Source organism: Zootoca vivipara, chromosome Z2 (assembly GCF_965207765.1).
Source record: "Zootoca vivipara chromosome Z2, rZooViv2.hap1.1, whole genome shotgun sequence".
NCBI lineage: Eukaryota > Metazoa > Chordata > Lepidosauria > Squamata > Lacertidae > Zootoca > Zootoca vivipara.
Window position 1 is genome coordinate 28,856,047 of NC_142585.1, and position 26,731 is coordinate 28,882,777.

Genomic DNA, 26,731 nt, shown 5'->3' on the forward strand with positions numbered 1-26,731 from the left:
ATGAAAATTAAAATCATAGAATCTTAGAGTTGGAAGGGACCCCGAGGGTCATCTAGTCTAACCTCCTGCAATGCAGGAATCTCAGCTAACGCAGCCATGACAGACAGACATCCAACCTCTGCTGAAAAACATCCAAGGAAGGAGAGTCCACAACCTCCCAAGGGAGTCTGTACACCACCAGAAAGCTCTTCCTGATGTTTAGTCGGAATCTGCTTTCTTGCAACTTGAAGCTATTGGTTCTACTCTCCAGATCAGGAGAAAACAAGCATGCTCCCTCCTCCATATGACAACCCTTAAGATATTTGAAGATGGCTATCATATCTCCTCTCAGTCTCCTCTTTTCCAGGCTCAACATACCCAGCTCCTTGAAACGCTCCTCATAAGGCTTAGTTTCCAGACCCTTGATCATCTTGGTTGCCCTCCTCTGCACACGTTCCAGCTTGTCAACATCCTTCTTAAATTGTAGTGCCCAGAATTGGACACAGTATTCCAGGTGTGGTCTGATCAAGGCAGAAGAGAGTGGTACTATTACTTCCCTTGATCTGAACACTATACTTCTGTTGATGCAGCCTAGAATAGCATTACCTTTTTTTGCTGCTGCATCACACTGTAGACCAGGCACCCCCAAACTGCGGCCCTCCAGATGTTTTGGCCTACAACTCCCATGATCCCTAGCTAACAGGACCAGTGGTCAAGGATGATAGGAATTATAGTCCAAAACATCTGGAGGGCCGAAGTTTGGGGATGCCTGCCCTAGATCCTTTTCACATGTACTGCTAGTAAGTCCCCCATCCTATATTTATGCATCTGGTTCTTCCTGCCTAAGTGCAGAACCTTACATTTGTCCCTATTGAAATTCATTTTGTTAGCTTGCACCCAGTTCTCCAGTCTGTTAAGGTCATTTTGAATTCTGATTCTGTCCTCTGCTGAATTAGCTACCACTCCCAGTTTGATGTCCTCTGCAAATTTGATTAGCATCCCCTCAATTCCTTCATCAAAGTCATTTATAAAGACATTGAACAACAAGGAGCCCAGGATAGGGTTGCCAGAATCAATAGAGGACAGAACTTCTGTGCCTTTAATTGCCCTACTCTCTTTTGAATATGGAAACCTTAAAGAGAAACCAGCAGACCCTTTGTTTAATTTCCAAGGAAAGGGTCTGCTGGTTTCTCTTTAAGGTTTCCAGACTCAAAAGAGAGCAGGGCAATTAAAGGCACAGAAGTACTGTCCTCTATTGAGTCTGACAACCCTAGCCCAGGAGGGTTCATTTTCCAGAATGATGAGGAAGTGTTAATGAGTACTCTTTGGGTTCAGTCAGTCAAGCAGCTACAAATCCACCTTACAGTTACCTCGTTCAACCCACATTTTACCAGCTTCCTTGTGAGAATATCGTGGGGGACTTTGTCAAAAGCCTTACTGAAATCAAGATACACTATATTCACAGCATTTCCCTGATCCACCAAGTTTGTAATTCCATCAAAAAAAGAAATCAGATTGGTCTGGCATGACTCCTTATGCAGTTCCTTAGATGCCACCTACTTGTCTTTCTTGTTTTTCTTTCTTGTTTTATTATTTACACACCATACAATCTGGGCAGCTTCCAATATGCAGTATATAAAAACAAAATAAAACATTTTTTAAAAAATGTCCTTATGCAGGGCTGTCTTCAGATGTCTTTTAAAGGCTGTATAGTTGCTTATCCGCTTGGCTCGGGGGTCACAAACCTCCATATCCTCCAACGTTTCTCTGATGAAAATAGGGACGTCCCAAGGAAAAGCAGGACATTCCCGGATCAAATCAGAAACCTGGACGGCCTCTGTAAATCTGGGGCTGTCCCTGGAGAATAGGGACACCTGGAGGCAATAAGAGAGGTGGCTGTCAGGTGGGGAGCAAAGGGCTTGCACAGTGGAGGAGAAAGAGGCAGCAGCGATGGCACAGGCTGCAGTGGGCAGATCTGCCCACCCCTCCCAGGCGGTCCAGATCCAGATCCAGCATCCACAGCAGATTCTTCCACTCTGCTTCATGCAAATGCCAGCAATGTCAAAAGGGGGCAGACTCTACCAGAAAGGCAATTCAATGTAAACCATTGAAAAGTGATGCATGTGGGGTGTGTGTGTCTTAATTTCACATTTCTGGCTCAGGGGATCCGAACTGGCGGTGAGAGAGCAGGAAGATGACCTTGGCACCATAGCTGATAGGTAGGTCCAGTGTGAAAAATGCTGATTCCATGCTAGGGAACATTAGGAAAGGAATTTACTTTAAAGTTGCTGATATCATAATACAAATCTATGGTGTAACCGTACTTGGAATGCCGTTTACAGTTTAGGTCCCCTCATCTAAAAATAATAATACTATAGAGTTCAAAAAGGTTCAGAAAAGTGAAACCAAAATGAACATTATAATAAAAGATGACTGAAAATAAAGGAAGACTGAATCTAGGAATAATACGCATTACTATACAATACACAGGCACAAATTAGAATACATGCTTAAAGCTAGCTGGCAAGTATTGCTGCTGCTGCTGCTGCTGCTATTAATAATATTTTAAATATTAATCTTATTATTACCGCTACTATCTTTATGGAATAGAAAAGAATATAAATACTGTACAAGGTAAATACATTCTAAAAACCCTTGTCTGAACTATAGCTGCACAGTACTGGTCCAGGGACTTGCGTGATATTTGAGGCTGACTGCCATTTGCAAGTTTCTGAGAAACAGGGTTGTATGGGAAGATGATGGTGTTGTTTCTGCCTTCGCACTGAGCTCTCCCCTCTCCAGACAACTTGGGAACAATCTCTGCTCTGGCATACCCTTCAACATTTCCCCGACGAAAATAGGGACATCCTAAGGATTAGCGGGACATTCTGGGATCAAATCAGAAACAGGGACGGCTTCTCTAATTCAGGACACTTGGAGGGTCCGCTTTGGGCCAGGCAGGAGGAAAAGGTTCTGTTAACAATGGTGCCTCTGAAAGGGTCTATACACCCTCCAACAACCCACCAAGCACTTGTGTGTGGGGGAACACACTCATGTTTGGGGTGGGCCCTTAGAAGCCTACAGAGATCAGGAGAAAATCCTCAGAGCTGGAAATTTGACAGCACTAATGCAAGAGAGTGTTATATGGTTAAGGAGTTTCTCACAAGATGCAACATAAACTACAACAAAATTTTGTTTGGAGTGAGGAATGTTAGAAGCCCCAGAAGCAGGGGACATGGCCAGGGAAGTTGGAAAATACTGTAGCTGCTTTGCACTCTGCAGAAACACCTGCATCTCTCCCCCTCCCCGGAACCTAATTGCAGAGAACAGATAAGACATGCCTGACTGACTTTGGGTAATGTCCTTGAAGCAGAATTGCAAAAAAAAAATCCAGCGATTTATCTTCCTTTTTCCCGGACAAGAAAAAGAGATAAATCTAGCAGGAACGCTGGACAAGACTAAACTGAAAACAGCACGGTATCTTCCCTAAAACCTACCAATGAGAAAGAGATAGAAAATGACATTGCTCTCCATAATGAATTTGGTTGCCATGGAGGGACAGATCACAGATATTAGGGAACACCTGGCTGCCATCACAGAAACTGTAAACGCCTACCAAAGTACCATATTTTTCTGTGTGTAAGACGACCCCCTTTTTTTTGAACCCCAAATTAAGAATTAAATATTTCTTGAGTTGTTCAGCTATTTTTGCAGAGGTCACCCAAAATTGTTGTGCTTCTTAGAGGGGAGGTCGCTGCCACCAATCGCTAACCTGCCCTAATGTATAATAAGACAACCCCCAACTTTTGCCCATTTTTTTTAAAAAACAAAAGACATTGTCTTATATATGGGAAAACACACACACACACACACAGCACTTTATTGCGGTCCATAGACCCCAAAGACACAGTGCAACAATTGTAAATATGTTAATCAGCCAGAAGTATGAAATACAGATCAGTCTCTTCAATCTCGCTCCAACTGGCTTTTGCTGAATCACATGCTACTACATTTTGTGTGAAGAAAATACAAGTCCAGCCAAATGCATCTACCGTAACACGTAGTTAAGCTGTTTTCTTTTTTGTATGTGATATATTCAGTTTTCACTTGGTTCCCCTTTTTTTGGTTGACATGTTACTTGAATTATAACTGTTACAACTAAGCAATGTTTAAGACAGGCATCCCCAAACTTCGGCCCTCCAGATGTTTTGGACTACAATTCCCATCTTCCCCGACCTCTGGTCCTGTTAGCTAGGGATCATGGGAGTTGTAGGCCAAAACATCTGGAGGGCCGCAGTTTGGGGGATGCCTGGTTTAAGAACTCCTTGCTATGGGTTATGTCTGTAACAATGTTTATAGTTTTCATCTTCCCTTTCCACTCTGATGTGAGAGAGGAGAGGCTTGAAAATGAGATTGCTAAAACAGTAATCTTACTGCAAGAGCAGTTACATCATCATCATCATAAATTTTATTTATACCCCGCCCTCTCTAGCCAAGACCAGGCTCAGGGCGGCTTATACAAAAAATAAAACAATTGATTAAGATACAACTTAAAAACAAGATTAAATACAACATTAAAATTAAAATGCAGCCTCATACGGGAGGGAAAAGGGAAAGTGGGGGAGGGGGTCAAGTTGGTTCCAGGCCAAATGCCAGGTGGAACAACTCTGTCTTACAGGTCCTGTAGAAAGAAATCAGGTCCCGCAGGGCCCTGGTCTCATGAGACAGAGCGTTACATCAGGTCGGAGCCAGTGTTGAAAAGGCCCTGGATCAAGCTGAGGGTAATCCGACTCCCTTCAGGCCTGGGACCTCTAGGGCAGGCATGTCCAACAGGTGGATCATGATCTACCTGTAGATCACTGGACATCTGCAGTAAATCACTGGTAGATCATTGGCTCCCCCCAAAGAAGCTGAACAACTGTGGCACCCCTAAAAAAAGCTCGATATTTTACCTACTCCCTGAAAAAGCTCAACAACTTTGACCTGAATCCCAAAAAAGGGAGTAGATCACTGCCAGTTTTTAACTCTGTGAGTAGATCGCAGTCTCTTGGGAGTTAGCCATCCTTGCTCTAGGGTGTTACTATATATGGACCTTAAGGTCCTCTGCGGGGCATACCGGGAGAGGCGGTCCTGTAAGTAAGAAGGTCCTAGGCCGTGAAGGGCTTTAAAGGTCAAAAGCCCTTGAATCTGACCCTGTACTCCACCAGGAGCCAGTGCAGCTGGAAAAGCATTGGGTGAATATGCTCTGATGGCAGGGACCCCGTGAGGAGCCTCGCTGCAGCACTCTGCACCTGCTGGAGTTTCTGGGACAGCTTCAAGGGCAGCCCCGCGTAGAGCAAATTACAGTAGTTAAGGCTGGAGGTGACCATCACATGGATCACTGTGGCCAGGTCGGGGTGGGAGAAGTAAGGGACCAACTGCTTGATGCAGCGAAGCTGTTGTAGTAACCTGTGCCTCCATAGAAAGGGAGGTGTCAAGGATTATACCCAAACTCTTAACAGAAGGCAATGGCACTAATTGGGCCCCCGCAAGAGAAGGGAGTTGGTCCCTCATCCCCATGCCATCCCGAGTTAGCCAGAGGACCTCTGTCTTCAAGGATTTAGTTTCAGTCGGCTCCCACGAAACCATCCAGCCACAGCCTCCAAGCATCTGGTCAGGGAGTCAGTGTGGCCATCCATCAGCAGATAGAGCTGAGTGTCATCAGCATATTGGTGACAACCCAGCCAAAAGCTCCGGACATGGCCCTGTGAATTCCTTTTTCTGGAATCCAGGTTTCACTTCTTTTCTCTTTCACTTCTTTATCTATATACCTTTAATTATTATTATTTTCAACCATGGGTTACTAATGGGTTAGAGCAGGCATCCCCAAACTGTGGCCCTCCAGATGTTTTGGCCTACAACTCCCATGATCCCTAGCTAACAGGACCAGTGGTTGGGGAAGATGGGAATTGTAGTCCAAAACATCTGGAGGGCCGAAGTTTGGGGATGCCTGGGTTAGAGTAATGGTAGTATTAAAATTTATTACTCTTAATGTGAAAGGTGAGGCGACCGTCAGGATGTCACAAATATGTGACAGAAAAGCAACCCCATATTTTCTTCCAGCATAAAGTACACAAAGTAAATCAACAAATAACTTTATTAAAACGTACTGTAAGTGGTTTGACACTCAGTACATTGCATCAGGAAGAGCAAAGTTTGGGGGCAGCTATAATTATGAGTTCAAATTTACATTTTCAAGTACTCAAAACACTTAACAATCTCAGGGGTCATTTTGCTTTTGCATCAGCTATATTTGATACATCTATGCACCTAATAATGGACAAAATAAATCTTATAAATCAGTGCTTTAATCCTTTTACCCATTTGCTCAAGGGGAGATCATGGGAGGAGGGAAATAGCTGGATTAAACCCGGTGGAGGCCCCCAGGCAGTCAAAATCTTGGCAGGGTGGGGCTCGCAAATTACAGTGGTACCTCAGTTTACAAACACAATTGGTTCCGGGAGTCTGTACTCAACCTGAAGCGTACTTAACCCGAGGTATGAGTGTAATTGGTTCCGGAAGTCCGTACTTAACCTGAAGCATACTTAACCTGAAGCAAACTTTCCCATTGAAAGTAATGGAAAGTGGATTAATCAGTTCCAGACAGGTCCGCGGAGTACTTAAACTGAAAAGACTCAAACCGAGGCATACTTAAATCGAGGTATGACTGTATCTCCTAAAACGTTTTTGTAATTTTCTTTCAAGATCAAATCAATATTACTTTGATCCGTTGTTGCTGGGCCCCTAAAAGGCCATAGACTGGTGCCTACTCTGCCTATTTTGTAATCTGACACTGAGGAATGGGGACTTCATTTGAAATGTTTGTAGTATTACATTGTCTGATTTGGACTTTCCACCCAAGGAAGCTTCCCTACGAAGGCTGTAGGAAGTTTTATAAACAAATGCAGCTTCTTCAGATGTTTAATGAACAAGGTCTAACTGATGCCTGTAGTGAAATGAATTCATCAGATAAAACTTTTGCATTTAGCTCAAACCACTATAATGCAACTTCCTGTTCCGATTTCTTTCAGGCAACCAGTTCAGTAATGTCGAGTATAACCTTCTATAATAGCCTTCTATTCTCAGTATTAAAATAATCGACCATGCCCCTCTGGAAATCTGCTTTGATATTCAAGAAAAGACGGATCCTTTCCCATTGTGGGCTTTTCGCCCTGCCCTTCTCACCAACCAGCTCAGCAGAGGGCATGTTACCCAAGCACTAACTTTTTACTTTGCAGGAAATGATTTAAAAGAGACCTCTAACCCCCCCTTTTTTGCAAGGCTATGAAAGCTGTTATTAGGCACATTTGAATTATAGAAAATAACAACCTAAAATGCAAAACAGACTCTGAAGTAACAAAGTTGGAATTGGAAATATTTGTGCAAAAAATTTTTTTGTAAATGAACTGCATCTTCTAAATTATATAAGGTATTTGAATAAAAAAGATGTGCTATTTATGTATTAGAAATAAATTGCACAATGGTAAATAACCTTGATGTGAAGCAGAAATACTTTGGGTTTAGTGGTCAGGGTTCATGCCTATTGGCTAACAGGTGTCAAAAACATAAACAAAAAGCTAGAGTTCATGGCTTACATGATAGAAAGGGAGACATTAAGAGGTCTAATCAGTATATTCCTCAAGCGTTTGTTTCTTCTTCTTCTTCTTCTTCTTCTTCTTCTTCTTCTTCTTCTTCTTCTTCTTCTTCTTCTTCTTCTTCTTCTTCTTCTTCTTCTTCTTTTTACAAACAGCTGCCAGAGCCATTATTGCCAGGCATGGGTAAGACTTAGCAGATGCGAATCTTTTATTGTGGTATAACAAATTAGAAAAAGTTTAAACTAAGGTTACCAGATTTTTTCCCCCAATGAATCCGGGGACACTTTTCAACTTCCTACTAAATAGATCAGGGGTAGACAACCTAAGACTCATCGGCCGGATGTGGCCCAATCACCTTCTCAATCAGGCCTACGGATGGTCTGGGAATCAGCATGTTTTTACATGAGTAGAATGTGTCGTCTTATTTAAAATGCATCTCTGGGTGATTTGTGGGGCCTGCCTGGTGTTTTTACATGAGTAGAATGTGTGCTTTTATTTAAAATGCATCTCTGGGTTATTTGTGGAGCATTTCCCCCCCTTCAAAATATAGTCCGGCCCACCACATGGTCTGAGGGACAGTGGATTGGCCCATGGCTGAAAAAGGTTGCTGACCCCTAAAATAGATGGATTTTGTAAGGGGGCTGATTTGTAAAAAAACATTATTTATAAAAGAAGGAGGAGGAGGAGGAGGAGGAGGAGGAGCCAAAGAAGCACACACACAGCGCAGACACTTCATGGTAGCTGCAGAGACCAGTGGATGCTGATATGGCAGAGGAAATCCATGGAAAGGGAAGGAATGCCTTCTACGGTAGTTATTTGAAATGCACTCTGCTGAGGTTCAGAGACCCTTTCCTCTCGGAAACTGTTGTGTATTAATTCAAAGGATTATATATCTGTATTACTATTGTCTGTATTTGCATTAGGGTAAAGCAACTGCCTTTTGGTTCCAGAGGGTACAGCTACTATTGGTTCATTTAAGCTGCCGTATTTGGATCCTCTGTCTTATTGGTTTCCTCCAAAAGGCAGCACTGTGATTGCCTGATATTGTTCCCTCCAAAATGCATCCCTTTCTAGCTAGTCCCCCGTCCCTATAAATGTAGCTTTCCTCCCCTCAGAGCTTAGTCTTGTTTGCTTTCATAAAGAAGTGTTACTAGAGAACTGTCTCCAGCATATTATGTCAAGAGAGCTGAAATCACGAACCCCACATCACAACAGAAACTTCATGAGAATTGGACACCAGAAGATGCATATACCTGAGAGAAACATTTTTGCTCAGTGTCTGAACCCTTGCTTTGCATGTAGAAGGTCCCAGGGTTCAATCTTTGGTAGCATCTCCAGGTAGAAATGGGCCCGTGAGAGGCCTGAAACCTGGGGGGGGGGGAGCTGCTGCCAAATCTGTGCAAACAGTACCAAACAAGACAGACCAACGGTCTTGCCTAGCATTTTATTTTATATCATTATTATTATTCAAATAAGCAAATATTTATATACAGTGGTACCTCGGTTTATGAACACAATTGGTTCCGGAAGTCTGTTCATTAACTGAAGCGTTCATAAACTGAAGCAAACTTTCCCATTGAAAGTAATGGAAAGTGGATTAATCCGTTCCAGATGGGTCCGCAGCGTTCGTAAACCGAAAATTCGTAAACCGAGGTGTTCATAAACCGAGGTTCCACTGTACTGCTATTTCAAAGAAAAATATCAAAGGGGTTTACAATAATACATGAAACCGTAAAATAAAAACCATAAAAATAAAATCAGGCATCAATGAACTATTGTGGAAAGATGTATTCTTAATTGCCCGCATAAGCCTAGCAGAATATAAAACTTTTCAGCAGGCGTTAAAAAGTGTTAGCTGAAGACACCTGAATCTCTATTGGCAGAGTGTTCCACAGGACTAGGTCATTGGCACTAGAAGTTCGGTTTCTTTATATGAGCCTCATGAACAAAAGGAACTGCTAATGATACTCCTGCGGATGATCTCAGTGATTAAGCTAGGATCCTTGTTTGCACAAACATCCTTAAGCATTGTTTGCACAAACATCCTTAAGAGAAATTTCAGGAACAGACTGGAAAGGGAAGTTGCTGAATTGGAAATCATTACCAAGCTTAAAACCATGGAAGCACCTGGGATGAATAGAGATATCGGATTCTTATCTCATTATGCATGATCTAGCTTTCTTTAGCACCTCAGCCCAGGACTAATTGCAGCCATCAGCAGCCATTAACACCCATCTACAGGTTTACCACTCCCATCAGCCCATCTCCCATTCCCACCCACCCCCACCACCCTCTGTATATATATAGGGCCTGACACTTCTGTTTCTAGTGTATCTGAAGAAGTGTGCATGCACACGAAAGCTCATACCAAAATATAAACTTAGTTGGTCTTTAAGGTGCTACTGAAGGAATTTTTTTATTATCCTTAAGCATGATCTACTTCATTAGACAATGGGTAATTGATTGTAGTAGCCCTGTGTAGGCTATAGCTAGGACAATAGGCTACACTATAGCTATTGAGGGTATGACACCTCAGATATGGCAATCAAAACTATGGATTAATTCCACCCCCCCCTTAAGTAATATAATTATATAAGTAGGTTTGTTTTTTAACACCTCTTCCCCCACCAATTATTGGCAATAAAATGAAAGGCAATATTGCAAGCACACCACCAGAGGGTGGCGGAGCCTGCACAATAAGGCTTCACTGTGCAGCTTGGATTTAAAATTAACAGCACAACCCACAAGTTACTCAGAGATTCCACTGAGTTCAATAGAGGTTACTCCCATGTAAGTGCAGTGCTTTTTTTCTCCTAGAGAAAAAGGTGCCAGGACGCACCTCTTTCAGGAGACCCACCCCAGAGCCTAAAGAAGATCACTTTGGGCTGGGGGTCTCCTTGCTAGCCAGAGGCTTACTGAGGCTACTCAGCTGAGGCAAGGGAAGCCTTCTATGGCTCAGCTGAGCAGCTTAATGAGTGCCCCTCCTGCCTTTCTGGCTCGTGTGAGCCAGAACTGCATGGTAGCTTGCTAAGCTGAGGTGCAGATTTGCGTGCCGAGGTACCAAGACATTTCCCCCCAATAACACACACTTCACACAATATCTTAAATTTAAGGTTTTTGGCATTAATTTGGCCACAACTTTATTTAAATACAACTGATGTGAGTGGTTGCTTAGGCATCTGACTCCCACTAGCCTAGTAGGGGAGCCAGTAGGTAAGCACCCTTCCGGGAGAGATCGGGGCAGGGGCCACGCCCTTGACCTCATCCCTCAGATGCTCCCCGAGGCTCATGCGCGGCCCTGGCCCCTAACACGAACAATATGTATAGCCCTAGGATTCCTTTAAAGGAATACCCCTAAAGGCAGCAGCAACCATGAGGGGCAAGCCCAACCAAAATCCGTACCCCTCAACCATCCAATTTGAACCAGTGCCTAACCTCCAACCTTACAAGTTGTGACTTATTGCAGCGTATCGGTAGTAGGCAAAAACCACCTGGCACCAGCCAATCAGCCAAGTGGCAAAATTCCTACCAGGCCCCTGATCCAAAACAGGCGACTCCGTGAGAGGCGCAGCAAGGTCAATGCAAAAACTCCTAAAATTAGAGGAGGGCGGGCAGGAGATTCGTTAGAAGCAGCAAAGGCAAACGCTGCTTGCTAAGCATATATAGGGTTAAGGCTGTCAATCAATCATTTGCTACAAGCAAATTTCCCCAGCAACAGCACACCCACCAATCACACATGTGGCCATCCAAAATGACCCGCCTCTCCAACCCTGGGATGTCTTGTTAACCCTTCTGCAACCCATGTTCTCTTTTATGGGGAGAACCTGCTTTCCCACACATCAGTTGCTAGCTAGGAGGTTGAAGAGCCTCAGCAAAGCTCTGCTGTGCCTCCGGTGTGCGAGGGGATCCTCTCCGGAGTGCATAGGCTCTGAGGAGGGTTTTCTCATGAACCGGAGGCACAGCAGGTCAGGTCTCTCCCCCCACAAGAAAACTACAGATTTTTTTTCCTTTTAAAAGAATGATCAATTATATAATTATATTAAATGTGTAGAACTTTGAGAATTATACAGAATAAGGAAAGAAAAATAAAGCAAAAAGTTATTGTATACAGAGAAATTGAGGGGTCCTGATAAAGGTCGTATTGTAACAGTTCCTAAGATGACAAGAGTAGAGCAGCAGACATTGAAGTCAATTATTGGTATACAGCAGGGGTGGCTAACTCCCAAGAGACTGCAATCTACTCACAGAGTTAAAAAGAGGCAGTGATCTACCACATTCAGGTTCAGGTTGTTGAGCTTTTTTTAGGGAGGAAAGCCCGTTTTTTAGGGGTTCAGGTCAAAGTTGCTGAGCTTTTTTAGGGGAGTCAAAGTTGTTGAGCTTCTTTGAGGGGAGCCAGTGATCTACCAGTGATCTACCAGTAGATCACGATCTACCTGTTGGACGTGCCTGGTATACAGAGAAAAGGAGGGCAGGAGGGAGAATCCACAGGTTAGTCAGATGTATTTTACTGAACCAACCATATTCTTTTAAACTCTGGGTGTGGATTTAAATTGTGTGAATCATCATTGACGTAATAAAATCGGACCATATCACACAAAAATATCTCTTTTCTTTTGTCTTTTTGCAACTCTTAATTGACATGTAAGCTTTTCTAATGAGGTGTCAGGGTTGGAGTCAGGAATAGGTCAGCAACAAGACAATAAATCAACCGAGGCCAATGAAGTCAATTTTTTATTTAAAGAAAGAAACTACAGCTCAGGCCTAGTGGTCTTGCCCTAGTGAAGCAGTTGTGAGGACTGAAGTCCCTTCCCTTCCCACTGCCCTCTAGGATTCCACCCCACCCCCATGCTTCTGACTGATTACTTTGGTAGTGTTTGCAGTTTCTGTGATGGCAGCCAGGTGTTCCCCAGTATCTGTGATCTGTCCCTCCATTGGAAGCATCAGCTCTCACCATGTTTCTTTCATCAAGGAGAGTTGAGCTGCAAATTCATTATGGAGAGCTCAGTCATTTTCAATCTATTCAGACTCTCCAAGTGTCCCTGATTTCCAGGGACGTCTCTGATCTAGAAAAGCCACCCCGGTTTCTGATTTGATCCCGGAATGTCCCACTTTTCCTTAGGATGTCCCTATTTTCAGTGGAGAAATGTTGGAGGATATGGAGTTATGTGACCCCTGAGACGTCTGAAGGCAATCCTGTATAGGAACATTTTAAAAATGTTTAATATTTTATTATGTTTTTATATATGTTGGAAGCTGCATACAGTGGCTGAGTGAGTGGGTGGTCCTGTGGTCTAAACCACTGAGCCTCTTGGGCTTGCTGACTAGAAGGTTGGCTGTTCGAATCCGCATGACAGGGTGAGGTCCCGTCGCTCTGTCCCAGCTCCTCCCAATTTAGCAGCTCGAAAGCATGCTAGTGCGAGTAGATAAATAGGTACCGCTGCGGCAGGAAGGTAAATGGCGTTTCTGTGCACTCTGGCTTCCGTCACAGTGTTTCGTTGCGCCAGAAGCAGTTTAGCCATGTTGGCCACATGACCCAGAAACCTATCTGTGGACAAACCTCTTGGCCTGAAAGCGAGATGAGCACCACAACCCCATAGTCGCCTTTGACTGGACTTAACCATCCAGGGGTCCTTTACCTTTTTACCTTTTTTAAAGAATGGCTGGGGCAACCCAGTAAGATGGGTGGGGTATAAATAGTAAAATTATCATTATGGAAAGGGACGCCCCTATGTTCATCAGAGAAATGTTGAAGGGTATGTCTCTTTCTCATTGGCAGGTTTTAGGGAAAATACGTTCATTCAGTTTGGCCTTGTCAATAGTTCCTGGTAGATTTATCTCTTTTTCTTGACCGGAGAAAAGGAAGATAAGTCGCTGGATTTTTTTTGCAATTCTGCTTCAAGGACGTTACCCAAAGTCAGCCAGGCATGTCTTATCTGTTCTCTGCAATTAGGTTCCGGGGTGGGGGAGAGATGCAGGTGTTTCTGCAGAGTGCAAAGCAGCTACAGTATTTTCCAACTTCCCTGGCCATGTCCCCTGCTTCTGGGGCTTCTAACATTCCTCACTCCAAACAAAGCTTTGTTGTAGTTTATGTTGCATCTTGTGAGAAGCTCCTTGACTATAACAGTACTCTGTTTCCCCTATTTTAAGACGTAGTCATAAAATAAGCCATAGCAGGATTTTTAAGCATTCAAGGAATATAAGCCATACCCTGAAAATAAGACATAGTGTGTTTTTCTGAGGAAAAATAAATATAAGACGGTGTTTTATTTTCGGAGAAACACAGTAGTGCTCAGACAAGCGTTTTAGAAAGTATTTTCCTAGTATTTCTATTCTTTTCTATAAAGATAGCAGTATTAATAATAATAATATTAGTAACAACAACAACAACTACAATGCTTGCCAGCCAGTTTTAATAATGTACAGTGGTACCTCTGGTTACGTACTTAATTCGTTCTGGAGGTCCATTCTTAACCTGAAACCGTTCTTAACCTGAGGTATCACTTTAGCTAATGGGGCCTCCCGCTGCCGCTGCGCTGCTGGCACCCGATTTCTGTTCTCATCCTGAGGTAAAGTTCTTAAGCCGAGCTACTATTTCTGGGTTAGCAGAGTCTGTAACCTGAAGTGTTTGTAACCCGAGGTACCACTGTATTCTTGTTTGTGTCCATATATTGTATAGTCATGCATAATCCTGGATTCGTTTATATTTATTTTCCGACATTTTTCATTATTAGTAATAAAAATAAAAATAATATGATTGAATAGATTTTCCATATTCAAACCATTTTAGCTTCCCATCTATTTTCTTTTTCAGCTCATTTGGAGGCAGCAGCCATTTTGGATTAGGCCAGGGGTCCCCAGACTTACGGAGCGGCGGGCCGGTGCCCGCCGCGCCGACCGCGCGGTGGGCCGGACTGCAGGGGAGTGCGCGCGCAGCGGGCCGGAGGGCGGGGGAGTGCTCGCCCGTGCGCATGCGCACACGCACACGGGCGGAAAAAAAATCGGCGAAAATCGCTTGTGCGCATGCGTATGGGCCTCCCCCGACCCGGAAGTGCACCAGAAATGACCTCTTCCGGGTCGGGAGAGGCCCGTACGCATGCGCACAAAGGATTTTCGGCGATTTTTTGCCAATTTTTCAGATCGCCGCTGCGCCGCGCGCCGTGAGAGCGGGCGGCGGCAGCGGGCGGCGGGGGTCGTCGCGGGCCGGATTGGAAGGCCGATTGGGCCGCATCCGGCCCGGGGGCCGTAGTTTGGGGACCCCTGGATTAGGCTATACCCCTAGTTGGAGCCATTTTGTGACAGGTGTAGGGTTGCCATGTGTCCTCTTTTTCCAGGACATGGGCTCTTTTTCAGGTTTTGTTGTCATGTGGCCTCTTTTTCCCAGACACATCCTCGTTTTCAGGATTAAAATGTATGACTAGGTAGACTTTTAAAGTTTGGCAAAATGTCAGGAGAAGAGAATCACAACAGAGCAGCATCTTAAACTAGCTACATACCATATAAATCCCTTCTCTTGTGGCTGAACTCAAAGGATGCTGGCTCAGCTACAAGATCTTGGAGGAGGAGTCTGGGAGGGCAAGAGTTAACATACCCCTGCCTTTAAGGAGATTCCATAGATGTGAACATGAGCACAAATACATTCAGGTGGCAAGTGAGGGAGCAATATGTATCATTTTCTTGTTGAAAGTTAAGAGCATTGCTACTAGCAATATATCACAGCTCCTACAGCCTACATATAGGAGGGGTATTTAAAATGAGAGTCATCAAAGCGATCCTTAGTTAAAAGTAGAAGTTGCCAAATGTGTCCTCTTTTTTGATCTTCAAAATATGGCAATCCTAGACTGGTGCCTTTGGCACCTTTTCAAAATTCCAAATTGCCCATGGACCATAAAAGGTTGGCAGCCACTGCCCTACACATAGGCATATGTCACTTTGGAAATGGGCAGTCAGGGGAGGAAGTAAAAGGGGTACATACATCCTATTTCCTCCTAGCAGACAGAACAATTAAGGAAGATTTCCTGGCTGGGAATGTAACAGCAGCGGCATCGCTAGCCTTCTGGTTGCTTGGGGCGGCAAACCAGAAGGCACCCTGCCGGGGGGTGGGGTGGGGCATCCGTCATGCGCATGCGTCGCGCATCATGATGCATGTGTCATGACGCACACGTTGCTCTACGGAGTGGGTTGCTGGGGTGGTGGTGCTCCAGCGCCCAGATCCTCGGATCCGGGCGCTGGAGCACCGCCGCCGGCAACCCGCTCCGTAGCGCGACGTGTGCTTCTTCCTACTCACTGACGCCCCTCGCCGCTCCACCTCCACCTGAGTAGGAAGAAGACAAAGTGTGCTATGGATTGGCTTGCCGCACACTTTGTCTTCTTCCTACTCAGGCGGAGGTGGAGTGGCGAGGAGTGTCAGCGGCCGCCGCTAACACTGCTCTCTGGTCCGTCCCTTGCCTCCACCCCACCAGGAAGAAGCGAGGGGTGAGGCCAGAAACATTGGGGCCTCTGTGATGGCGGTTGTGCCACCGTCACAGTAGCTCCCCCCACAGCCGCGCTGCCGCCCGCAGAGCCGAGCCTGGGGCGCCCTGCCCCCTGCCCCCCTATTGTGATGCCCCTGCGTAACAGATATATGGATCTTTGAAGACTAGTTAACTGTGAATTAGGGCACCCACCCAACCCAACAGGCACAGCAGAGGTCTTTTCTGCAACCCCCTGCTGTGCGAGGGGCCTTGTCAGGAACTTGATGGTGGCAGCCCCTGGTGCCAGCCATGAACAGGGGCTAGCACACAACCATGGAGGAAGAGCATAGCCATCATGGATAGTAGCCATTGGTAGCCATACTCTCCATGAATCATTCAATCCTTTTTTAAAGCCATCCAAGGTGGCCCTCCTGTGGGACTGAGTTCCATATTTTATGCACTATATGAGGAAGTAATTTTGAAAAAGGCCAGATTTGAACACAAGAGCACTCTTGAATCATGTGGTTTGCAGCAGCTGGCATTCAAAAGCATTGCTTCCTCAAACTGTGGAGGCACAGCATAGCCATCATGGCTAGCAACCATTGATAGGCCTCTCCTCTGTGAATTTGTCCAATCCCTTTTTAAAGCCATCTAGGTTGGTGGCCACCACAGCCTCCCGTGGGAGCAAGTTCCATAGCTTAATTATGCACTGCTTGAATGACTTTCTTTTATGTGTCCTGAATCTTCCAACATTCAGCTTCATTGGATGTCCATGAGTGCTAGTATTGTGAGAGACAGGAAAAATCTTTTCTCTATCCACTTTCTCCATGCCATGCATAATTTTATAAAGTCCTCTCATATCTCCTCTTACTCAGTCTTTCTGCAAACTAAAATGTCAGAAATGTTGCTACCTTTCTGTAGGTTTTTGGTATCTGGTTTGGTTAAAATGATAAAAAGTATAATGGCATAATAAGAAGAATTCCCTAGGTGCCTAGATCCATCTTTGGGGCAAGTACTCTTTGGTGAGAGAGCCTCAGCAGAGATTTAAAATCAGAAAATATGCAGCAAAGTAATGTGTGGCAATATAGGCTGTTAAACCTTTAAAATATCCCCTTCGAAGTTGCTTCCAAAGTTCCCCACTTCCCTTACCATAGAATGAGACAACATGTTTGGTAAATTAAAAATGGTTTGTTTATAAGCTCTTCAAAGGTCAGATTCATGTGCTTTTCCATACAGCAGCAAGAAAACACAGGCAGTATATCTTAGGTTCCAAATTCTTTTCAAATTATTTGTATAAAACACAAAGATGGCTTGCTTAAGCCATGCTGTCTAAGCTTGGAGCATACAGCTTAGACCAGGCACCCCCAAACTGTGGTCCTCCAGATGTTTTGGCCTACAACTCCCATGATCCCTAGCTAACTGGACCAGTGGTCAGGGAAGATGGGAATTGTAGTCCTAAACATCTGGGGGGCCGAAGTTTGGGGATGCCTGGCTTAGACCTCCTTAGTGGTAGGGTTCACATGGTGCAAAATGGTGGAAAGTGGGATAACAAAGAGCTTGATAACCATTCCTCTCAAGCTTGGGAAATGATCTAGCTAAGCCTGGCAGAACAGTTTACTCTATATAGTCTCACCCGCTTCATGCATTGATGAGAGATAAGTACTGTATGTTGGTTATCTGAAGCGGGATCTCTCACACTTTCTTCATAGGGGAGTTGCTCCATCTTGTTTTTCATTTTGGTTGCCCCTTTCTGAACCTTCTTGAACTCTACAATCTCTTTTTCAAGCTGAGGGGACCAGAACTGTAAATAGTACTGCATGTGTGGTCACACCATAGATTTGTATTATATCAGCAGTTGTATTTTAAATTCCTTTCCTAATGATCCCTAGTATGGAATCTGCCTTTTTAATACTGGACTAGCACCTTCATCAAACTATCTACCATGACCGCAAGGTCATGTTCTTGCTCTCTCACTGCCAATTCAGACCCTATGAGCAGATATGTGAAATTAAGATCCCTCACCCATGCGTCACTTTTCAATGGTTTACATTGAATTGCATTTCTGGTAGAGTCTGCCCCCTTTTGACATTGCTGACATTTGCATGAAGCAGAGTGGAAGAATCTGCTGTGGATGCTGGATCTGGACCGCCTGGGGGGGTGTGTGGCAGATCTGCCCATTGCAGCCTGTGCCATCGCTGCCTCCTCCACCCATCTGCTCTTCTCCTCCACTGTGCAAGCCCTTTGCTCCCCACCCTCAGCCACCTCTCTCATTGCTGTGTCTCCCTCTCTCAAAGGGGAAGGGGACGACCGCATGCCTGTGTCACCCATAGAGAAACACACTGGTTTCCCCTTTCTTCCTAAGCACAGTATTGTTTGGTTCATAAATGCTAAAAAGAAGAAAAGTAATTTTCCCCCACTTTTGAAATGTTGGTCAGGTCACATTTCAGCACCAACAGCTTTGTTGCAGAGGCAGGAAGTTTCCTTCCTTTTATATTCAGGATTTTTGTACTTGTGTTCTTATATAGAAAGACCTTTCTATACTGTGTATCATGAAAAGGCATGAATGTGCATGTCTTGTGGAGAAAGTTGCTTAAAACCAGAGTATACTTAAGAAGCTCCACCGGCCAGCAGCAGCCCTCCAAGACTTCAGACAGTGTCTTTCTTCCTCAGCCCTTCCTGGAGATGCCACTGGCAATTGCTCCACCACTGACCTACAGGCCTTCTCCTAAACTTGGGAGGTTTGCATTTTCTAATGTACTGTGCACAGTAAAGGAGCCATGATGAATCCAAATAGACAACACTAGACCATGCCAGTTTCTCTTCTGCAGAAGTTCCTTGGAACTTTGTACATATATTTCCTGGCGTCCTTGGCATCATGATTAGAGCAGCAGTAAACACTGCCATTCCATCTAAACAAAGGGGGGAGCTCATTTTATGCTGAAGTTCACCACGTAGGAAATTGTTCTCCTATCCCCCACCCCACCCCAATAGATTATGGTAATTCATAATCTACGTTTTTTGTGGGTCCGCCCACACAGTGAAATTGATTGGAAGTTTCAATGGAAAGGTCCAACCCTTGGTCCCATTACTGATGTAGGTGGTTCTTTTGGGGGTGGTGGTGAGTGTTGCGGTCATGCAGTTGGTTTATTACTTGCTTGCTTGCTGGTATCTGTCTCACTTTGCCTGGTTTGCTACAAAGTTTGAATCACAGCCTTGAGATAGGTAACAATGGGTTTTTTTAATTTATGTGCTATGCCAGGGACTTAGATTTTTCCCCTGGTTAGATGGGTTTGTGGCAGGGGTGTAGGGGTGGGCAGATGGGAGTTAATTATTAATTTTGGTTCATTGCTTTGACAATGCTACTTATGAGTGCACGTGCAAATAACATTCAATTGCTAATAAGTGTGTGTGTGTCTCTGTGTGTGTAGTATCAATTTCTATACATTCTATTTTCTATGTAAATTCTATATTGGTCATTATGTTTCTTATATCCATAGAGTGGTTTGTTTCTGGGTGTGTGTTTTTTTTTAAAAAAAAAAATGGTGCAAGCTGTGATGTTGTGAACTGTTTCACTGTGTTGCTATTGAGCAAAATTAAATCTAGATGGGGGATTATTTTTTATGGTGAAAGTTGGGATGGGGCAAACTGTTTCACTGTGTTGCTATTGAGCAAAATTAAATCTAGATGGGGGATTATTTTTTTATGGTGAAAGCTAGGATGGGGCAAACTGTTTCACTGTGTTGCTATTAAGCAAAATTAAATATAGATGGGGGATTATTTTTTAATGGTGCAAGCTGTTTCACTGTGAATTGCTACTGAGCAAAACTGAACCTTGATGGGGAGTCAATGAATGTGGCTTTTGCCAGGATTTGGGGGGCCATCATTGTGCCTTCATTGGGATCAGTGGAGAGTGGAGGCTTTAGCAGCCCCTCTCCAGAGATGCTGATGTGTCAGAAATGCTAAAGGCCATTTCACTGAACTGCCATTCAATAGTTTGAAACAGAGAAGGCTACACATTTTTTCTGTTTGGGCTATTCTGCAGTGCTTTTGTGGTCTCCACAGGGGACAATTTTCCCTACAATATTTCTGGCTCTGGGTCTCATTCTCACCTCTCCCCCATCTCTTCTAGCTTTAAACACCCACAAAGCCTACTGTCTTGGGATTGCAGAGGTCACCCCTTTAAGGATCTCTTCTAAAAGTATGTGAAAGTGGTGCATGTGTTGCTGCAGTAGATCTGCCTAGGAAGGGAGTTTAGGTGAAGGTGCTGTTGAGGAGGTGTCTTGTTTTGTGGAGATGTCAGGATGAGAGCAAGGAGTATTGTAAGAAGGCCATGCTAGAGCAGATCAGTGGCCCATCTAGTCCAGCAGTCTGTTCCCATAGTGGCCAACCAGATGTTTTGGGCAAAGTCCACAACAGAAACCGTGCTATTGAGAGACATGCTGCCTCTTCTCCTGGGGGAAATATTTAGCTGCCAATGACCTTATTTGTCACAAATTTCTCTAATCTGTCCCATATGGCAGCCATCCCCTTATCTAGTGACAGGGAGTTCCATCCTTCCTCTGGTCTGCTTGTAATCTTCCACTCATCAGTTTCACTGCATGACCCCATTGGGCACTGGCATTGCGAGACAGGGAAGAAGCCTCTCTCTCTCTCTCCAGTCTCTCCACTCCACATGCCATTTTATACACCACCAGCCTTACAGTGCAGAATAAAGCCACAACACATTAAAGAAAGAAAAGAGTGACAAGCAGGAGAGAGGGAAGGGGGATGGGGGCTTGGCCAAAGTGAAGGGGAGATATGAGGGGATTGGGGGGATGCAGGCGGGCAGCAGAGAGGGTCATCTGAAGGGTAACCAGATGATGGGTGAGGTCCTTGCTCAGAGAAGGGTCCGAGGAGCAGCAGAAGGAGTGAAGGGAAGAAGGCCAGCTTTGTAAAGGTTGAGGCCAGAATGAAGAGGCCTAAGAGTGGAGGCAAGAAGCTCATTAAGAAGGTGCTACAATAATCCATGTGAATAATGCAAAGAGATCTATGAACCTTTTTTCACATCATTTCATCCTCTATTCATTGCAGAAATGCAGGCGGATGACATTGACCAAACTCTGCTGGTTAGTATCAGTGGAAGTAGGAGTATACACCAAGTACAAAACACATTGGCACAGAAGGTTCCATGCCTAGCAGCAAAGGAAGCCGCTCGGGTGCCTGGGGTGGGGCGCCCAGGGGTGGGGTGAACTGCCCACAGGGGCAGGGCGAGGACAGGGCGAGCCACCCTACAGCTCGGGGGGAGGCAGCGGGCAGACAGTTTTGGCAGTGAAGCATGTGTGCGCCCAAGCCACTGCATCTCTCCCAGGAGAGATATGTGGCTCAGGCGCACTGCAGGCCCTGTGGTGAGTGCTGCCTGGCATTTTGTCACACCCCTCAGTGGTGACACCCAGGACGGCCCACCCCCATCGCACTCTCTTCCTCTGCCCCTGCCTTTGCCTCTCCCCCACCAGCCCAGAGAAATGCCCACTTTGGTGTTTGTCTCCTGGGATCAGAAGCAACCCCTTTTGCACCCATGGCTTTTACAATTCTGTAGTCTAGGGAAGTCCTTTCCTGATTAAAAGCCTGACTTTTCCCACTTTTAGGATCTCGGCAAGGATTATTTTTTCCTCTTCTGTGTTCGCTACTTATGCGACTACATCTATAATGTGAGCCAGGATAGAGTGGTGTATCATAAAGATGCCACGGTTGTGGCTATTATGGTGAGTGAGGTTCAGGATGAGAAATCCAGTGGGGAGGTGGACTGGGGTTTGGGCAATAGTCTGTGAAAAGGAAGTTTGTGGGTCTGGCAAAGAAGAAGAATTTGCAGGCATTTGGGGCAGGCAATCCAACTGCAACCAAAGTCAACCCCTGAGTCTTGGGCTGGAGCAGCCCCCCTGAATTCCATGGGGAACTAACTTTGCTCTTCTGCTCTTTGAACTCTTTTCAGGACATCATGGAGAGATGGACCCAGTTTCCGAATCCTGCCAAAATATTGAAAATGGGAATGGAGAACATAATCTGCCTGAGGTTGGCACTGTGTGTGTGTATTTTTAGAAGTGGTGTGTGTGTGTGTGTGTGTGTGTGTGTGAGAGAGAGAGAGAGAGAGAGAGAGAGAGAGAGAGAGAGAGAGAGACCTGCTTGATTGAGGAAGGGGCAGCCAGTGGCTGGCAATTTAGATTGAGTGAAAAGAATAAAAATGCAGGGAAATAGCAGTGACTGAACAAATGGGCCAAGAGTGTCATCTTGAGCTTGACAGCAAGTTGACAGGGTAGGTAGGTTGTGGCAACGGACGCTTCTATCTCTGAAAAAGAAAAGAAAAATCACTGGTGGCCGTTATGCTTCTAGGGCTAGATGTATCCCCCCCCCCAAATCTCATCCCTTCCTTGAAGGAAGCTGGAACTTGATGGGTCAATCATGGATGGGGTTAGTTCCTCAGTGGGTCATGGAGACTTTGAATGTACAGTCTCCAGAGGTCCCAAATCAGTGGGGGTGGTGCTCCCAACACCCCTGGAAACAAACCACTGGCCTTATCTTATTTCTTTCTTCATCATGACAGCTTCCTGAAACCTGCATATATGGCAAGTAAGAAATCGGCCATTGTCCGTGGGATGCTCTATCCGATTGCTCACACTTATGGACTGAACGATGCTGAAAAGGAGGTAAATTCTTTGTAGCTTTGATCATTACTCTTGACTTCTACTGGTTCAATTTATCTCCTGAAATATTTGCACATCTTTTAATTTCTTACTAATTTTTCAACGCGGCCATAAGCTTAGATACACAGATAATGCTTTTGGTTCCACTGGTTTCCAGCTATATCACACAAGAATTCTTTTAAATGTCATCTCCATTCAGAAAGTGAATTTTTGCCTCATTATTTGTCCTTGAGTGAAAACTCTTAGTCTCATTTGAAGCTGGCCTTTGTCTCTATTCTGTCAGTTTGCTTCAGTAGCACACTCCCTCTTATCCAGTGCTAAAAATCTGTTATCTATCTCCCCCCCCAATGTCTTTCCACATCATCTCCTCCCGTGAACCTTTGTGAAAATGGTTTTCACTGACAGGACCTTAAGCAGCAGTTTTATGGAATGGTCAGGCGCCTGCTGACTGAGTCCCCAACCATTGCAACTCTGTCATGCCTCCTGGAAGTAAGTGTTTTGGTGGGACGAGCATATTGATTCATTTCACAAGAGCCTGCTGGCATAAAAGCTTGATCAGGCAGCATCACAAACCCAGAACATGGGTGTCTCCTGACATGCTGGGGAAGGGCAGGCCCTCAGACAAGGTTGTCAAGGCCCTTTCTTCAGTCTCCACCTGGGTGCACTCCTTGGTGGAAGTGGTAGCTTGCCTCTCTACCTGAAACCAGCCCCCTGATACTATGGTGCTTTTTCCTCCCACAGCCGCTGACCTTTTACTTCAATGAAGAAGATCAGCAGGAAAGGGCGCTGGCTACCAGCACCATCCGTGAATTGCTGGCGTATGCATTAAAATTCAACAACATGACTGTAAGTATGTGTTTAATGGCCCAGAGTAGTTTCTCAAAGTGGCTTTAAAAAGACTGTCTCAAGAAAAGTGATATCCAAGCTTAGTATCAGGCAGAGAGGTAACATGGTCTTCCAGTATGTCCAGGATTATTCAGGTGGATTTTTTTGCCCTCTTCTTTGGTGCTGGCCTTTGGCCTCCACCTAATAGGCAGCAGAGCCCACAGAGGTTCTTGGAGCCAAGGGAGTAGGGTTCAGCAGCTGCTTTGGAGTTCTCTTGTAATTGCTTTTTGGGTAATATAAAGGACCTGATTCAGGCTTTTTTGCTCTCTACAGGGAGAGGCAATAAATAGAATTCTTACGCCGGCGGTGTCTGAGTTATTCAATACCATCAACGAAGGCAAGTTCTCCATTCTGCAAACATAGAACAAACCCACAGGGCTCACTCTCTACACCAAAGCCATCCTTGGCAGCCTTACTGGGGTCTGAGGAGGGCTCACTTCTTTGCTGTAACACACCTGCCTCAGGCTGGAATCCCAGCCCTGCATCCAAGCCCCCAAGCAAGGTGGAGAGTGAACAGCTGTTCCCAGATGCTATGGGGATGCTGACTCCAAGTGGTGGAGGCCAGTGACTCCCAATGGTCTGACAATGGGGGTGGGGGTGTTGGGGGTGGGTAGCAGCCCCACTGGGCTTTGCCAGGGCATGGGAGGGGGCATTAGCTGTCTAAGGATGCCTGGTGATGAGTCTGGACCTGGTTGTAAGGAAGACTCACTTCTCTTATCTTCTTTTCCATCTAGCGGACGTCCTGGTTGAACATGTGGATGTGTTCCCACCACTCATTCACTTCTCATGAAACCTCTTCCCAAACCAGATTTATGTGTGTGGTCAGTGATGAAGGAGGGATCATTATCTGGTGTTATCTGATGGTGTTTGCCATTATCTGAGGGCATTTGCCATTTTAAATAAAAATTGAATTTTTAGCAATTCTGAGCTTACGTTTGTCTTTGTGATTTCTGTTCCATCACTTTACTTGCACCCCTGTGCTGTGGTTTGGACGTTTCTTTCTGGGGTGGGGGAGGAAATAGACACTGCTGGCAGCTTCTGAGGGCAATTTAGATCAAGTAAAATGTTTGGGAGGAAAGGGTTAAACCCCACCACAACCACCACTCAAGCTGCCTCCCCAGTTGCTGCTTTGATTTGATGCAGCTGCTGTTCTATACTTTCTGGGTGTCTCCTCTGGGCTCTCAGAATGTGCTCTGTTGCCACCTGGCCAGGTCTCATGCCATCCTAGGATGGAGATCTATAGCCAAGGAGTGGAGAGCTGTGTTTGAGTTTCAGCTGATAATGGAAGCAGGAGAGACAGAGACAAGTCTGGATTTGTGATGGACCCCAAGGCTGTGGCCTGAGGCTTTTCTGGGAACCAAAGGTGGGGGCAATATCTGCTGGAGTCTTAATCCTGTGAGCCCCACTAGGTTGTAGATTTCAAGATCTCCATTTACACTCATTCCAGGGAGACTGAACTGGAATGCTCAGAGATTTGGGTAGGTGTGCAACAATATGTTTTGGGGGCTTCTAAGGTTCCCATTGATTCACTGCACTCTGCGTGGCTGTTGCTTATAACCACAGAGGTGTGTTTAACTCCCCCTCCACAACTCCCAGTAGAACTTCCCCAAGTCAGGTCTCAAAGGCCTGCCTTTCTCTTGTGTGTGGAAGACACATACAGCAATTACAGCAGCAGCTACACATGTCATGGAATGTCTCCTCCATTGGCCCCAAGCCTCTTGATCCGTCTCTCAACACTGTGAAGTAAAAAAAGAAAATAGGCACCAGCACTTTGCCTCTTTCTCAGCAGCTGAGCAAGTTTGGAAGAGGAGGAGGAGGAGTTTCCCCTTAAGGAGTATCAAAGTGGCTAACAATCTCCTTTCCCTTCCTCCCCCACAACAAACACTCTGTGAGGTGAGTGAGGCCGAGAGACTTCAGAGAAGTGGGACTAGCCCAAGGTCACCTAGCAGCTGCATGTGGAGGAGCGGGGAAGCGAACCCGGTTCACCAGATTACGAGTCCACCCTTCTTAACCACTACACCATGCTGGCACATTGGACTATAACTGGTCCAGATATCTGCACTACAGACAGAGGCACTACACAAAATGATGGGTTGGATGCCATCTGTACATAATGGCTCCTGTGATGTATTCCATTACATTGCGCTTTCTTCCAGAGGAACAGGACGATGCGCATCTGAGTAGCAATCATAACAAGCATGCATTGCAAAATATCTATTGAGAAAGAAAATCACACTTCTGCTGACTGGAGGGGTGATTTGCACTTCATTTTGACACATACAAATGGCTGCTTTCTAAACAATGTCACAAAAAGTTATACGGCATGCATTTTTACTCCAAATATTGTAAAGCAAGAGGCCAGACAGATGGACAGGTATGGCATTACTTCATCGGAGGCATGCCAAGTTTGGCTATGGACCTTTGGACAGCAAATGTTTCAGGAGTCCTTAGGGGTTAACAAGCATTAAATTCAGGGAGGCCCCGAAACAAAAAGGTCTAGCAATGGTTGGTCTTTGTTTTAACTCTGGAAGAGGCTGCTGGGCCAGGAAAATGGCTACTCTTGATTAATTGGCCTGTCTCTTTCATCTGCTTCAAACAGTTTAAAAGGAACCGGGGCAAATGCAGAGATGTTTACAAAGAGCAGGCTGGGAGGCATGGGGAAAGGGGTTTTTCAGGGCATAGATTTATAAGGCCTTTCTGTGGGAATTAAGGAAGCAAATATGTCAACGCTGCGAAAACTGCCACACCAGGTCCCCTGCATTGCAATGGAAGCTCCAACAGGATGAGGCAAAGTGTGTGGTTGAAGAGACAGAAAAGGGGTCTTCAGGGCACCTTGGCTGGTCTGCAAACACAGGATTTCTCCTGTGGGAAAATCAGCCCTGCAGACTGGCAAAGTGGTCCAGCTTTTCTGGGGAAATGTCAGCTATGGAGAGCACATAATGGCTGCCACCTGTTAAAAGTCAGTGCTTCTACATCTTCTATCCAATTTCAAAATTCATGTCACCTGTTACTTTTCTCTAAACTAAAAAGTCCCGAATGCTGGAGCCTTCTTTCCCAGGGGAGGCACTTTCCAGCACAATCCAGCTCTGATCCAGCAGATATAGGA

General features: G+C 45.2%; 1 protein-coding gene across 7 annotated transcripts in view; it reads left to right on the forward strand.

Annotated features, from left to right (window-relative positions):
- The window catches only part of LOC118084299 (uncharacterized), a 57,132-nt gene extending 32,580 nt beyond the window's left edge, over positions 1-24,552 (forward strand). For 6 of the 7 annotated variants that reach the window (XM_088664674.1, XM_088664671.1, XM_088664677.1 and 3 more), the window contains 9 exons: positions 20,193-20,261; positions 21,134-21,168; positions 21,688-21,804; positions 22,032-22,111; positions 22,641-22,743; positions 23,146-23,229; positions 23,482-23,586; positions 23,899-23,962; positions 24,360-24,552. In XM_088664674.1, coding sequence (XP_088520800.1) covers positions 20,193-20,261; positions 21,134-21,168; positions 21,688-21,804; positions 22,032-22,111; positions 22,641-22,743; positions 23,146-23,229; positions 23,482-23,586; positions 23,899-23,962; positions 24,360-24,415 — 713 coding nt within the window. In that variant the 3' untranslated portion in view covers positions 24,416-24,552. The remainder of the gene's footprint in view (positions 1-20,192; positions 20,262-21,133; positions 21,169-21,687; positions 21,805-22,031; positions 22,112-22,640; positions 22,744-23,145; positions 23,230-23,481; positions 23,587-23,898; positions 23,963-24,359) is intronic. The other variant, XM_088664678.1, reaches the window with a different exon arrangement.
- Positions 24,553-26,731: the final 2,179 nt, after the last annotated feature.